Source organism: Rhineura floridana, chromosome 5 (genome assembly GCF_030035675.1).
Source record: "Rhineura floridana isolate rRhiFlo1 chromosome 5, rRhiFlo1.hap2, whole genome shotgun sequence".
NCBI lineage: Eukaryota > Metazoa > Chordata > Lepidosauria > Squamata > Rhineuridae > Rhineura > Rhineura floridana.
In genome coordinates, this window is record NC_084484.1 from 140,001,922 (window position 1) to 140,015,243 (window position 13,322).

The 13,322-nt window shown below is 44.8% G+C and overlaps 1 protein-coding gene across 3 annotated transcripts in view; it reads left to right on the forward strand.

The window, feature by feature from the left end:
* The window catches only part of CMSS1 (cms1 ribosomal small subunit homolog), a 359,816-nt gene extending 352,057 nt beyond the window's left edge, over positions 1–7,759 (forward strand). For all 3 annotated transcript variants that reach the window (XM_061628232.1, XM_061628234.1, XM_061628235.1), the window contains 5 exons: positions 578–680; positions 2,507–2,567; positions 3,975–4,062; positions 4,971–5,059; positions 7,537–7,759. In XM_061628232.1, the coding sequence (XP_061484216.1) occupies positions 578–680; positions 2,507–2,567; positions 3,975–4,062; positions 4,971–5,059; positions 7,537–7,620 (425 nt within the window). In that variant the 3' untranslated portion in view covers positions 7,621–7,759. The remainder of the gene's footprint in view (positions 1–577; positions 681–2,506; positions 2,568–3,974; positions 4,063–4,970; positions 5,060–7,536) is intronic.
* The last annotated feature ends 5,563 nt before the right edge of the window (positions 7,760–13,322 follow it).

Below are 13,322 nucleotides of genomic sequence, written 5' to 3' on the forward strand. Positions count from 1 at the left end.
ATGATTCCCAGATTCTGAATTGGGGAGAATACATTTGGAAAGGTTTTATTGTATTTAAACCAAACTTACATACTAAAAAAGATCTAAGTAAGGACTTGTATCATTTATAGAAAATTAGAGTATATTTATAAAGCAATGAAATAGAAAATATCTGGACAATATACAAAAGATATATTTCTGTTCTATTATGTTTTATTTTTTATCTTTTTATACTGCTATCTAGCAGAGTAAGCTGCAACTTAGGTTGTAGATTTATTTTTCTTTTACACACCCACATGGAGAGAGATAAAGATCTAATTTATGATTTAATTGCTTGGGAGATTGGACAACTTGTCCATTAATGTGTCATAACGTTTTCAATGATTTTGCTTGGCCATACCATTTGCCACCTGCCTGCCAGTCTAGAGTGAGTAGTCTCAGAAATTTATTTGCAATGTGGGTTTTACCAAAAAAAAAATGGAACAAGCTTAAACACGTGACAGCCACTAGGCATGTAAGATCCATGTTCTTATGTAATTCGGTGTTGCTGTACATTTTGCATAAGTGCTCCTGTGGCATGTTTTCTTCCACTTTGCAGTCTGCCCCAAATGGGCCAAGCTTCGTAAAAACCACATGGAGAAGAAGTCGGTAGTGATGCTGATAATCTGCAGCTCTGCTCTTCGCTGTCTGGAACTCATCAAGTATGCTGTTAGGCGACGTAATCGAAGCTGGCACCCTTTCTGAAGTTTTGCCTAAAACCAATGAATCAAAGGCAAAACCCAGGCACTGTCTGTCTTCCACTAGTCTTAGTCCCGGATGTAATAGCTCAGACTCCTTCTCTGGAGCACTTGAACAATTGTAGCTTCCTTGCCTAACTCTAGTGTGTGTGTGTTTCATGTCTAAAATAGCGTTTGCGTTTTAAAAGGATCTAACTTGTTGCATGTGGCATCGAGTTAGTTCTGGGAAGCATTAGTCTCGATCTAGTGGATTGGGGTGCTACAAGTAGGTTGTACCAGTTCCACTGCCACTCTCTTCTTGGTTGATTTGCTTGTATGTGTATGTTTTAGGAAAATGGTAAAATGCCACTTGCATACCAGTGACTGTGTCTTTTACTAAAGAAAAGAGGAGGAATGGTAAAACACCAAGGAGAACAGAGCTCCTTTACGTTTAATAGATGAAATTTCAGCCGGTTGGATTTTTTTTACCCCTGCATAAGCTGTACTTTCAGAATTCCCCTCTTCTACATGACTGTTTAACATAGTATGCTGTCTTATACTGGATCAGAATATTTGTCAATCTAACCCAGGGTGATGAACCTTTTTAGCCAGATGGGCCAGATCTTTATCTTCTCTCACCCTACAGACCTACTTTCTGTCAATCATTTGACATCATGATGATGCCAGGTAACTGAGAAGTGGCCAGACCTGCCCACCTGTCAAAGTCAGTCTGTAAGGTGTAGGGAGGAGTTTGCTTTGCCATTGCATTCACTTCAAGGAACATACTGGCAAAGCAGCACCCAGCAGGATTGAACTCACTGCTCACTAGCTGATGAAAGGCGTGTTCAGTCCTGCTCTCTGCAGGGTCAGCTTCACCAGCATGTTCCCTACAGGGAAGCAGCACCAAGTAGGATTGAACCCTGCTCATCAGGTGACATCACCCATTGACAACAGCTGATTGACAGGTGGCCAGGGTTTGGGAAAATGGCCTCGTAGGCCAAATTGGATCCACTCAAGACTGGCCCATGGGCTGGAGGTCCTGCACCCTGATGAAGCCCACCATTGGACATTCTGACTAGCAGCAGCTCTGGTTTTACATTTATGTATTCATTAATTATATTAAAATTATATCCCACCCTTATTCCCAGAGGAACCCAGAACATTACATTACCAGCTACCTGAGATCCTTTGTCTGCAAATGACAGTGAATGAATTTTGGGTCTTCATGAACAAAGCATCTGTGCTCTGCCACTGAGCTATGGTCCCTCTCCCCATTTCTAAAGAATGGTACAGCCCTCTTCTCCCTTCTTGCATGGGCTTGTCCAGGATTCAGACCTAGTCACTCTTGGAGCAGAAATCATGCCCCTAGACCAGGAAGCCTGACACCATTAGTGAAGGGACAAAAGTGCTACCTCCTAGAACAGAGGTGGGGAACTTGTGGCCCTCCAGATGTTTCTGGGCTACAGCTCCCATCATCCCTGTCCATTAGCCCCACTGGCTGGGACTGATGGGAGTTGGAGTCCAACAGCATCTAGAGGGCTGCAGGTTCCCACACTCCTGCCATAGAGTGTGAGAGAAAAAGTTTAAAAGAAAAAACACCCTGAAAGCGTGTCTCGTGTTGTAGGTTGAAGGTAGTCCCCAGGGCTGAAAATATTGAAGATTATTTCTATAAAATAACTTTTATTCTCCGCTCACAGTGTCATAAACTTGCTCTTGGTATATTTATTATTTTTGTGCTTGAATTATGTCAGTTCCTGTCCTCATTTTCTTTTTAGTTCCTTTTCTCCTTGTTAAAGTATTTTCTCTTCTAGGTCAATAACAGCATTCAAAGGAGATGGCAAGGTGATGAAATTGTTTGCAAAACACATAAAGGTCAGCATAGATATGAGAGATGAGTTTATTTTTATATAATTGCTTTTTATTCACTTGTCACATTGTTCCCTTTGGTTGTCTCAAAACTCTTCATTAGTTTAAGTTGCTTGTTGTAGCGGATCTCAAGAGTGTCATCCTGGGACCTTAAGGAGTGTAACATACAGCAGAAAAAACATGATGGGAGTTGATTTCAGACTTCAGACAAATCAAATGCAGTCAGAAACAGGACTGTTTTACAATGCCATATCGATATGCCTCTTTTTCTTATAGAATTTGGAGTACAAGTCAGTACTTTAAATCAGGAGTGGGAAATCACAGGCCTAGATGGCCCTCCAGTCCTCCCTATCAGGACCTTAGGTTGTTGCCAGGCCACACCTCTCTCTCCAGGCCACATCCCACACTGGCCCTGCTCTGCGGCCTCCTTCAGTGGAACGTGTCCTTGAACTGTGATGATGTATGCTTTCTGAGTGGAGGATGGAGAGAGGGGTGTGTGTAGAAACTTCAGTGCTTTTGCTTGCCGCCCTGGGCTCCTACTGGGAGGAAGGGTGGGATATAAATCTAATAAATAAAAAACAGAAACTACTGGCTTTTTTCCATAGCTGGAATGTAGCTTGTTGTAAAAAGGTAAGAGTTACATCAGCCGGTAAACTTCATACCTGAGTGGGGATTTGAACCTGAATCTCTAGTCCTAGTCCAACATTCTAACCACAACATCACACTACCTCTTACTCAGTTTATTTATTTTTAATATTTGTTTTCAGAACAAGAAACCAGTCTTCTGGCATATGGGCAAGCAGCCCCAAGAAGCCCTGTCCCGTCTCTCTGTGAGCTTTCTTGCTCCATCCCCAACCTTGTCATTTTACACATACTTTCCAGATGGACACACAGAAGGAGAGCAGATAGGAGTGCACACAATGCCCTGCACTTCCGGGCAGCCCTTCGCTATGAGTCTCTAAAAAGTTCAACTTCTTGTTTTGTTTTGTTTAATTTTACATCCCACCCCAGGACCTAAATGAAAGGTGGTCTATTGCAATGTTGTAAATAAGCCTACCAAAACAACCTAGCTAAAAATGATGGTAACAGTCCAGCAAGGAAACATGGGCTACCTAGTGTATTAGGCTAGTAAAAAAATGTAAGATGCCTCTACCATGCAAGCAGGAGGAGGGGGAGATCATTCCATCTCTCCTCTGCTAGCTTTCCCCCCCCATGCTGCTAATGGAGGAAGAGACTTTTCCTTTTCCCCTTGAAAAGTTTTCCTCTTCCATTCCTGTTTTATCATGTAATAACACTGAATGTCTGTTAGTTGAGAGATTTCTTCAGACATCTATAAAATATTTGAGAAGGAATCAGAAATGCTTACAGTCAGTCCCGCCTCAACATACATTTTTCTCTGTTTCCATTAAACAGATACAAGAGCAGGTGAAGATGCTGGACAAAGGTGTCATCCATGTGGGTATTGGGACACCTGGAAGGATAAAAGCACTCATAGAACAAGGTAGAGAATGTGTTGTGGTAATGGAGCATCCCCACCTCCCAAGAATGGTTTCGTGAGTCCGTATATTTGTGCATCAGTGACAGGCCATATTTGCACATAACAATAAGCCAAGATTCTATGGTTAATAAACCATAGTGTGTATGAACTGTATGCTGAGCACACCGCTGAATCATTTCCCCTTCGCTCATCCCTTTGCACAAGATTGTGACAAAGGTCTTTGCATGTGTTGAAAAGGCATCAGGTGAGCCTCCCTGGGGAGAGCAATTCCACAAATGGGATCCATCACAGAAAACGCCTTGTTACTTCTCATTAGCTGCCCGCAGCTTCAGAGGAGGGCCTCCAGATATGATCTCAGTGTACAAGCTGGTTTGTGTTATAGAAGGTGCTAACATTGATGCTCACGTATACCTTTTCTACAGTTTAAAACAGGAATTTGCTGAAGGGGATGAGGGGCTGGAGTATGCCGCCCTGTGACTTCTACCCAGTCCATTAACAATGGTTGAACAAGAGTCAGCATTACATCATTTTCATAATGCTGCTTATGACACACCACTTTGGGAATTTTGAACAGAAAAGTAGTTTATAAATAATAAATCATCAGCGTAATAAAAAAACAGTTCTTCCATTTTTATAAAGCAGAAGTTTGGGGAATTAGTTGCTGGCACATACTAGGGATTAGCAAGCCAGTCACTGTTCTGCTTTTGAGTTTAGCTATGGAATACGCATAGGATTGATTACATAGTCAGAAGTTTGCAGGGTTCTTTCTATGGTTTGCTAACCAAGAAGGGCTGTACTAAATATACAAAGATTGGCTACCTTGGGATTGACTGGTCAGCAAAGAATAAAAAAGCTCAAGATCATTTTGATATGTGCATGACATGTTATCAATTAATGTCTCATCTCCCCAGATGGTCTTAGCATGACATCCTTGAAGTATCTTATTTTGGACTGGAATTGGAGAGATCAGAAGTTAAGAAGATTAGTTGACATCCCTGAGGTACTAAGCAATAATCTTTCACAAGTAAAATCTGTGTGACCTCTTACGTTCCATATTCTAGAAATGCAAAGGAAAACTGGACTTTTTACACACATGAGCATTGCAGTTTTAGTTTTTTGAAGAGGGTTTTTTTTTTAGGATTTCTTTTATAAACTTTAGCACTCTGGTCACACATAATGCGAGGCAAATCTAGGTTTGTCACTAAATGTGCACTCAACAGAGAGCTGCAGCCAATAAGTGGACTTGTGTCTGTGATGCATATGCTTAAAGACACATTAATCATGTCCATACTGGTTAACATTTTAAGTGCACACCTAAAAATATGTGTTATGTGACCCTCATAGGAACATAGGAAGCTGCCTTGTACCAAGTCAGACTGATTGGTCCATCTTGCTCAGTATTGTCCACACTGAGTGGCAGCAACTTTCCAGGGTCTCAGGCAGGGCTTTCCTCTAGCCCTTCCTGGAGATGCAGGAGATTGAACGTGGGATGTCCTGCATGCAAGGCAGATGCTGCACCACCAACTACAGCCCTTCCCAAATTATGCTATCTGTTCATCTATGTGTCATAACTACCTGTCTATCATTGTGTCCCACTTTTTGTCCAGAGTCCCCAAAGTGCCTTAGAATTCCATTAAAAGCTTTTGCAATTTAAACATTAAAAGAATTGAAGCTCTTAGGAGTTGTCGGGTAGGGAAAGAGAGAAAAGGTGAGAAAAAATTGAACAACAGAATTTTAAAATACTGAATTAAAGGGGGGGAAACACAAAACAGAAGCACACATGCTTAATTCATCTGAACATGTGAGAGGGGTGCATCAAAAGAATTAGTCATAACTGAGCCAGGAGTAGGCTGGTGATGGTGCCTCCATTTCCTCCTCTTCCTGTCAGGACAGGGAGGGTCATAGCTCAGTGGTAGAGCTTACGCTATGTGCGCAGAAGGTCCCATCCCGGCTTCAGTCCCTGGCATCTGCAGCTGAAGAGATCAGGTGGATGTAAGAAGAGCCCTGCTGGTTCAGGTCAAAGGCCCCTCATAGTCCAGCATCCTGTCCTGACAGTGGCCAACCAGATGCCCATGGGAAGCCGGCAAGCAGGACCTGAGTGCAACAGCACTCTGTCCATTTGTGGTTTCCGGCAACTGGTGTGCATACAGAGACATACGTCCTCTGTCTGTGGAGGTAGTGGGAAAGATCCCCCTCTGCCTGAGACCCTGGGGAGCTGCTGCCAGTCAAAGTGGACAGTGTTGGGCTAGATGGGACCTGGTACAAAGTGGCTCCTGATGTTCCCCTCCCGGCTCGCTTACACGGGTTGGGTAGTCTTGTATGGCTATTGTGGTGCTGAAGCGCTCTGTCCAGCTGTACCAGGAGACCAAGTGTATGTGTTAGTGTCTTGGGCTGCCTCTCCCTCCAGGCTCTCTGGTATCTTCATCTTTCCTGCTGGTTTTCTTCACAACTCAAGCCTAAACCCATTTTCCTGAAAGACAAGTTTCATCAATTTCTCTGGTGCCCCCTTTTGAATAAACTGTGCAGGGAAGTTTACCTGCTTATGTGAAGGAAGGAGCGAAACGGGAACCATTGGGCTCCTTGCACTAACATGCAGTCTGCGCACAGCGTGGTTGAGTAACCCACAGCTCTTGACTTGTTGTTACATACGAGTGTTACCAGAGCCTCTTTTGTCGTAGATGTGTTGTTCAATTGACCTTTCTGCCCTAAGTCTTGTTTTACCAAGGTGTTGCACAAGTCACAAAACAGTAGGCCGTTTGGCTTTTCCAGTATTGAGCATTAAGTGTGATGGCTGGTAACATACTTCAGGAAAGTCAGCTAGTAGATGTTGCAATAAGCTTCAATCACCGAGGCAAGAAGGTGCCCTCTTGTGGCATTTTTCAGTTTGTAATTATTATAGTAGCAGCAGATGCAGCTGGCAAAATGACTAATAAACATACATAAAACTGAGTTTTATTAAATTTGCTTTCCAGCCAAAATGCTTGTAACCAAGGCATTATTTAATGTCAGGTACACCTGATGATCTTTCAAGCACGTATAAGTTAAAACTTCCCTGCAGACAAAGTCAAGGTTTGTTTTTTTGCTAGTCTTGCCTGGCTTCCCACATGTACACAGTGTTGCTCAGGCTGACTTGAGCAGTGGATGTGACAGGCTTCTAATGCAGAAGGAACTGTGAACTGCCATGGGCAAGTCATTAGCTACAAGGCTGAGTTAACAGACATGTTTCTTAACAGATGGCATTCCATACATATTGTATATATTTAACAGGGCAAGCGTTGTGTAAATATTAGAAGTGAGAGAAATATAAGGTTACAACGCTCGCTCGCTCTCTTTCTCTCTGTGTGTGTGTGTGTGTGTGTGTGTGTGTGTGTGTGTGTGTGTGTGTGTGTGTGTGTGTGTGTGTGTGTGTGTGTGAGAAATGTATGCATGCAGGTATTGCAATAGCCTTAATTCTTTGAATATTTCTATTTTCTTCAGATAAGGAAAGAAACCATTGAACTTCTGGAAATGGGACTGATCAAACTGTGCAGAGAGGGCTCTGTGAAGCTGGGGCTCTTTTAATTATATTTTTTGTCATCACTGAGTTCATCTCATCCTCCTGTTTGCATCTATCTAAGTTGAAGCTGCTTTTTAATTTTGAAATACATATAACAGAAACCCTTTTGGCTTAATTGTTTTGTAATAAAGCAACTTAACTTTGTTCTTTGGGATGTTCCTTGATGGTGCGGGCACATTCTTTCTGAGTTCTGGCATTCTGTTGGCCTTTTAGAAAGACTCAGTAACCTTATCACCTACTCTGTACTAGTTGTTAAGGGGCAGTTGGAGATTGCACAAGTCAAATGGGTCAAAACTAGGCAGTGCTATCCCATTCAAATCTCTCTCTCACGCACATGCACGCACACAAACACACACTCTTACTGCTTTTGTTTGATGACAAGCAATTATACTTCAGCTTAAGGAATGTTTCAGATTGTGCCATAATGTCCTCAAAACCCATTTCCCACCCCAAGGAAACCCACTGAGCAGCCATCCTATGATACACTGGGACTCCATTATTATTGTTTTTATTAGAATTAGAATTTATTACCTTGCTTCACCCAGAGGTCCCAGGACTGGTTACAACAATTTGCAAACAAATAATTAAAACAGTTAAGAACAACCTAAACAACATCACAGAAAATCCTGGCAGATTAGCAACAGTGACAGCTGCTGGCCTGGCACTGGGAAGGCAGGTTGGCTGTCCCACTGGAGCAAGGGCATGGATCTCCTTATGCTGTTGCTGAGAGCTCTGTGCCTGTCATGCACTCTCTGGCCACAACAGACATGGAATTGGGCTGCATGTAAGAACGTAATGTTGGCTCTTTGGTGGAATTGTGGAAGGATTTGTTTCACTTCATGTATTAGTTTAAAACATTTTTAATCATCATAATTAGTTCAATTATTAGTTTACCTAATCAAATTGTTTGCATTTCCTCAACTCCATCATTCTTAGTCATCTCTGTTTCTTTGCTGTTGTAGAAAAAAATAATTCTGGAACTGCATTTAGCATTGGTAGCACCCAGTGGAGGAGAGACAGAGACAGCAAAACTGAAGGTGCATAATGGAAGAGAAGGAAAGGCAGGGAGAATGACAGGAAGAGAGGAGAAAGAACAGGACCAGGGGTTAGCTTCCTGTGGTGGGATATGGGACCTGGAGTAGAGGGAGAGTGCAATAGCGGGCTTGAAGGCTGAGAACATGCTGCTGCTGCTGCTTGGGTGCGGTGGGGAGGGTGAGCTGTAGCTCTGCGTCAGACAGTATGCTTTGCAGGCAGAAGGTCACAGGTTCAATCCCTGGCATCGCAGATCTCAGTCTGCTTAAAAGCCTGAAGAGATGTTGCCAGTCAAAGTAGACAGCAGCGGCTTAGGTGGACAAATTCTGACCTGATATAAGGCAGCTTCCTGTCAACTCCTGTGACAAAGATTCTTCTACAGTTCATTGATTTGATGGATGGATGGATTGATTAGGATGCTCACGGCCAATCCAATACATTTCATTGCCAGAGGCAAATGGCAAGAATCCCCTCCCACACTTCCATGTACAGAATCCAACTGGCTTGGCAGTTGAATATTAGTTCCACACTGGTGACAGGACAGCAGCATCCATTGTATCGGGGGCAGTAGGCTGACTCAGGAGACACAAGGCCGGCCATGTGCCACACACAGCTCTATCTTCAAGCACCTTGCTACCTATACCTACCTCCTCCTGTCCCCCCAAGTACCTGCTGCCTAAGACCATCCCTCACTGCTTAACAGTAGGCCTGGTCCTGGGAATGTTGCCTATATGGTATATATCAGCAAAAAACCTCAACTGTAGACCTCTTTAGACAACTACTAAAGACGTGTCTATGAGAATGCTGCATCAGGTGTACCTGACATCATTTGAAAAGCTACACACCCTTTTTTCAAACTACATGTGCTGGGAGGCCACAGTTGGTTCCATATCCCCAAGGCGTGTACATATATAGTATCAACAAGATGTAACTGCTTCTTGTTATGGAGTGCACTGCAGATGGTTCATCTTTTAGTTCAGTTGTGAACTCACTAGCTCACCTTGAGCAAGTCACCCTGGCTGCATTTGGACAATACTATAAACTGTGGTTTATCATGACAGGAATGAGCCAACACCTCCCTGCAAGCTGTGTGGTTCCCTTCCCTGGTCCTGCATCATTGCTGCAAGGAGTTTAGAAGCTTTTGGTTCCACTTTTAGTTAACCACCGTTTAGTATTATATCTGAACCCTACTAAACTATGTTGAAATAAGCCATAAATCACCATTTTAAGTTGATTTGTTTCAAGCACACTATAGTTAACCACAGTTTGTAGGATTTAGATGACACAATAAGCTGCATCTACAAGCTGCAATTAATTAAAAATAGAAGCCAAAGATCTTGCTAAAAAGGGCAGCTTCAGCCTTCTTGAAACACAACCACAAGCTCTGTTTCCCTAGGTTAAAGAAAGGTCAGGCTGTTCTAGGTGGGAAAACAACAAACACAAAAGACTTGCCTGGAAGTCGCAGCCCCTTGCTGAGATTAAAAGCAGCCAAAAGCTTAAACAGCCCCGCCCCTCGCTCAGGAAGGAAGCCTGCCTTCCTGCCTTCAAAGGAAGGAAGCCTGAGATAATACTAAAGAGTTAAGCCCCAGCTGATAGTTTTTTTTTTTTTTTTTTTAATTTATATACCGCCCGACTAGCGATAGCTCTCTGGGCGGTGAACATAAAATAGTATAAAAATACAATGAATAACAAAATAATATTAAAATACAATCAACAATACAATAAACATTTTTAAAATTAGATCAATGTAACTTAAAATGCTTCAGAGAATAGGAAGGTTTTGACCTGGCGCCGGAAGGAAAGCAGAGTCGGCGCCAGGCGTACTTCCTCGGGGAGACTGTTCCATAGTTTGGGGGCCACCACTGAGAAGGCCCTAGATCTTGTCATCACCCTCCGGGCCTCCCTGTGAGTTGGAACCCGGAGGAGGGCCTTCGTAGCAGAACGTAGTGCACGGGCCGGTTCATATCGGAAGAGGCGTTCCGCAAGGTATCGTGGTCCCGCACCATATAAGGCTTTATAGGTTAATACCAACACTTTGAATCTAGCCCGGAAACATATTGGCAACCAGTGCAAGCTGGCCAGAACAGGTGTTATATGCTCGGACCGCTTGGTCCTTGTCAGCAATCTGGCCGCCACATTTTGCACTAGTTGTAGCTTCCGAACTGTCTTCAAAGGTAGCCCTACGTAAAGCGCATTACAGTAATCCAAACGTGAGGTTACCAGAGCATGTACCACTGATGTAAGGTCCTCTTTACTCAAATAGGGACGTAGCTGGGCTACCAACCGAAGTTGGTAAAAAGCATTCCTAACCACCGAGGCTACTTGAGCCTCAAGTGAGAGGGAAGAGTCTAAAAAGACTCCCAGACTACGAACCTGGTCCTTTAGGGGGAGTGTAACCCCGTCCAGGACAGGGTATATATCCACCATCCGATCAGAGAACCCGTCCACCAACAGCATCTCAGTCTTGTCTGGATTGAGCTTCAGTTTGTTAACTCTCATCCAGTCCATTGTCGAGGCCAGGCAACGGTTCAGCAAATCGACAGCCTCACCTGAAGAAGATGAAAAGGAGAAGTAGAGCTGCGTGTCATCAGCATACTGATGACAACGCACTCCAAAACTCCTGATGACCTCTCCCAACGGCTTCATGTAGCTATTAAAAAGCAGGGGGGACAAAACTGACCCCTGCGGGACCCCATATTGGAGAGCCCACGGTGTCGAGCAATGTTCCCCAAGCACTACCTTCTGGAGACGACCCGCCAAGTAGGAGCGGAACCACTGCCAAGCAGTACCTCCAACTCCCAACTCCGCGAGCCTCTCCAGAAGGATACCATGGTCGATGGTATCAAAAGCCGCTGAGAGATCAAGGAGAATCAACAGAGTTACACTCCCTCTGTCTCTTTCCCAACATAGGTCATCGTACAGGGCGACCAAGGCTGTCTCAGTGCCAAAACCGGGCCTAAAACCCGATTGAAATGGATCTAGATAATCAGTTTCATCCAATAGCGCCTGGAGCTGGCCAGCAACCACCCGTTCCAAGACCTTGCCCAGGAATGGAACATTCGCCACTGGCCTGTAGCTGTTAAAATTGTCTGGGTCCAAGGAAGGCTTTTTCAGGAGTGGTCTCACCACTGCCTCTTTCAGACAGCCTCAAGTAACACATCATTGGCTGGCAGCAGTAGCTGGGAGGAACCAGCCACACATATAAAGTCAGAGCACCTAGCGAGGGAGCCTGCTCCACGAGCTAGAGGGAGCCCCAGCTGACGAAGGGTCAAGGCCCCAGCTGACAAAGCGTCAAGGCGAGTTAAGCAGCAAAGCGAAAAGAGGGTAAGTAGCTCCCATTTATTCCATTATTTAATTGAATTAAAACAGCTCAGAGAAATAAGCAATAAGGGCAGCCTAAGGTCACCCTGAGCTAGGAGCCAAATCCTGAAAGAACCTATATCTTAGGAGACAGATCCTAGGAGAAGGAAGCCTATAGACAGCTAGTGTTCAACACCACCCTAGCAGGAAAGCTTCAGGGGACACTGTACATAAGGCTAAATTCCAGTCGGAGAGTAGGGGAAAAAGGAAACTCCACCGATACATACAGGGAGAGAGTCAAGGCCCCAGCTGACAAAGCGTCAAGGCGAGTTAAGCAGCAGAGCGAGTTCGGCAGCAGGGCGAGGAGGCCAGGGCCCCCCACTCTGCCCTTCTGTTCCCTGACCTCAACTAAACCACAGTCTCCAACCTATTGACGTAATAAACCTCAAACAAAACTATGCAGGTAAGAAGCCAGCAGGCGTGTGGGGGCTTTCCAGTGTTTTGCACAGCCTGCAGCATGTACGACTATCTGCCTGTTGGACAGAAGTCGTGGGTGTGCTCTCGGTGCAATGAGCTCCTGGCTCTCCGGGAACGACTTCATTTCCTTGAGGCCAAGGTGGCGGACCTGGAACAGCTGAGAGAGGCAGAGAGGTGTGTGGAGGAGGCCTTCAGGGACGTTATAGCTGTGTCCCACTCCAGCGATGATACCTCTCCTGCTATCATGGAGAACGATGGTCTCGGGGAAGGAGAGCATCCAGCTGAGGAAGAGGGAAACGATCCCTTAGAAGGGACCCATTCCTTGGGGGATGAGCAGCTATCCTCTCGTGCCGAGGATATATCTCCAGGGGGTGGAGGGATCCTTGTAGTGGGTGATTCGATCATTAGGAACATAAACAGTGGGGTGTGTGATGGGCGTGTAGACCGCAAGGTGTTTTGCCTGCCTGGTGCGAAGGTTGCGGATATCGCCCGTCGTTTAGATAGTTTGGTAGACAGTGCTGGGGAGGAGTCAGTGGTCGTGGTGCACGTTGGCACCAACGACATGGGGAAATGCAGCCGTGAGGTCCTGGAAGCAAAATTTAGGTTGCTAGGTAGGATGCTGAAAGCCAGGACCTCCAAGGTGGCTTTCTCTGAAATGCTACCGGTTCCACGCGCAGGACCAGCCAGACAGGCCCAGCTTTGCAGTCTCAATGCATGGATGAGACGATGGTGTCGGGTGGAAGGGTTTAGATTTGTTAGGCACTGGGGAACATTTTGGGACAAGCCGGGCCTGTACAAAAGGGACGGGCTCCACTTGAACCAGAATGGAACCAGACTGCTGGCACTTAAAATTAAAAAGGTAGCAGAGCAGCTTTTAAACTGACTGAGGGGGGAAACC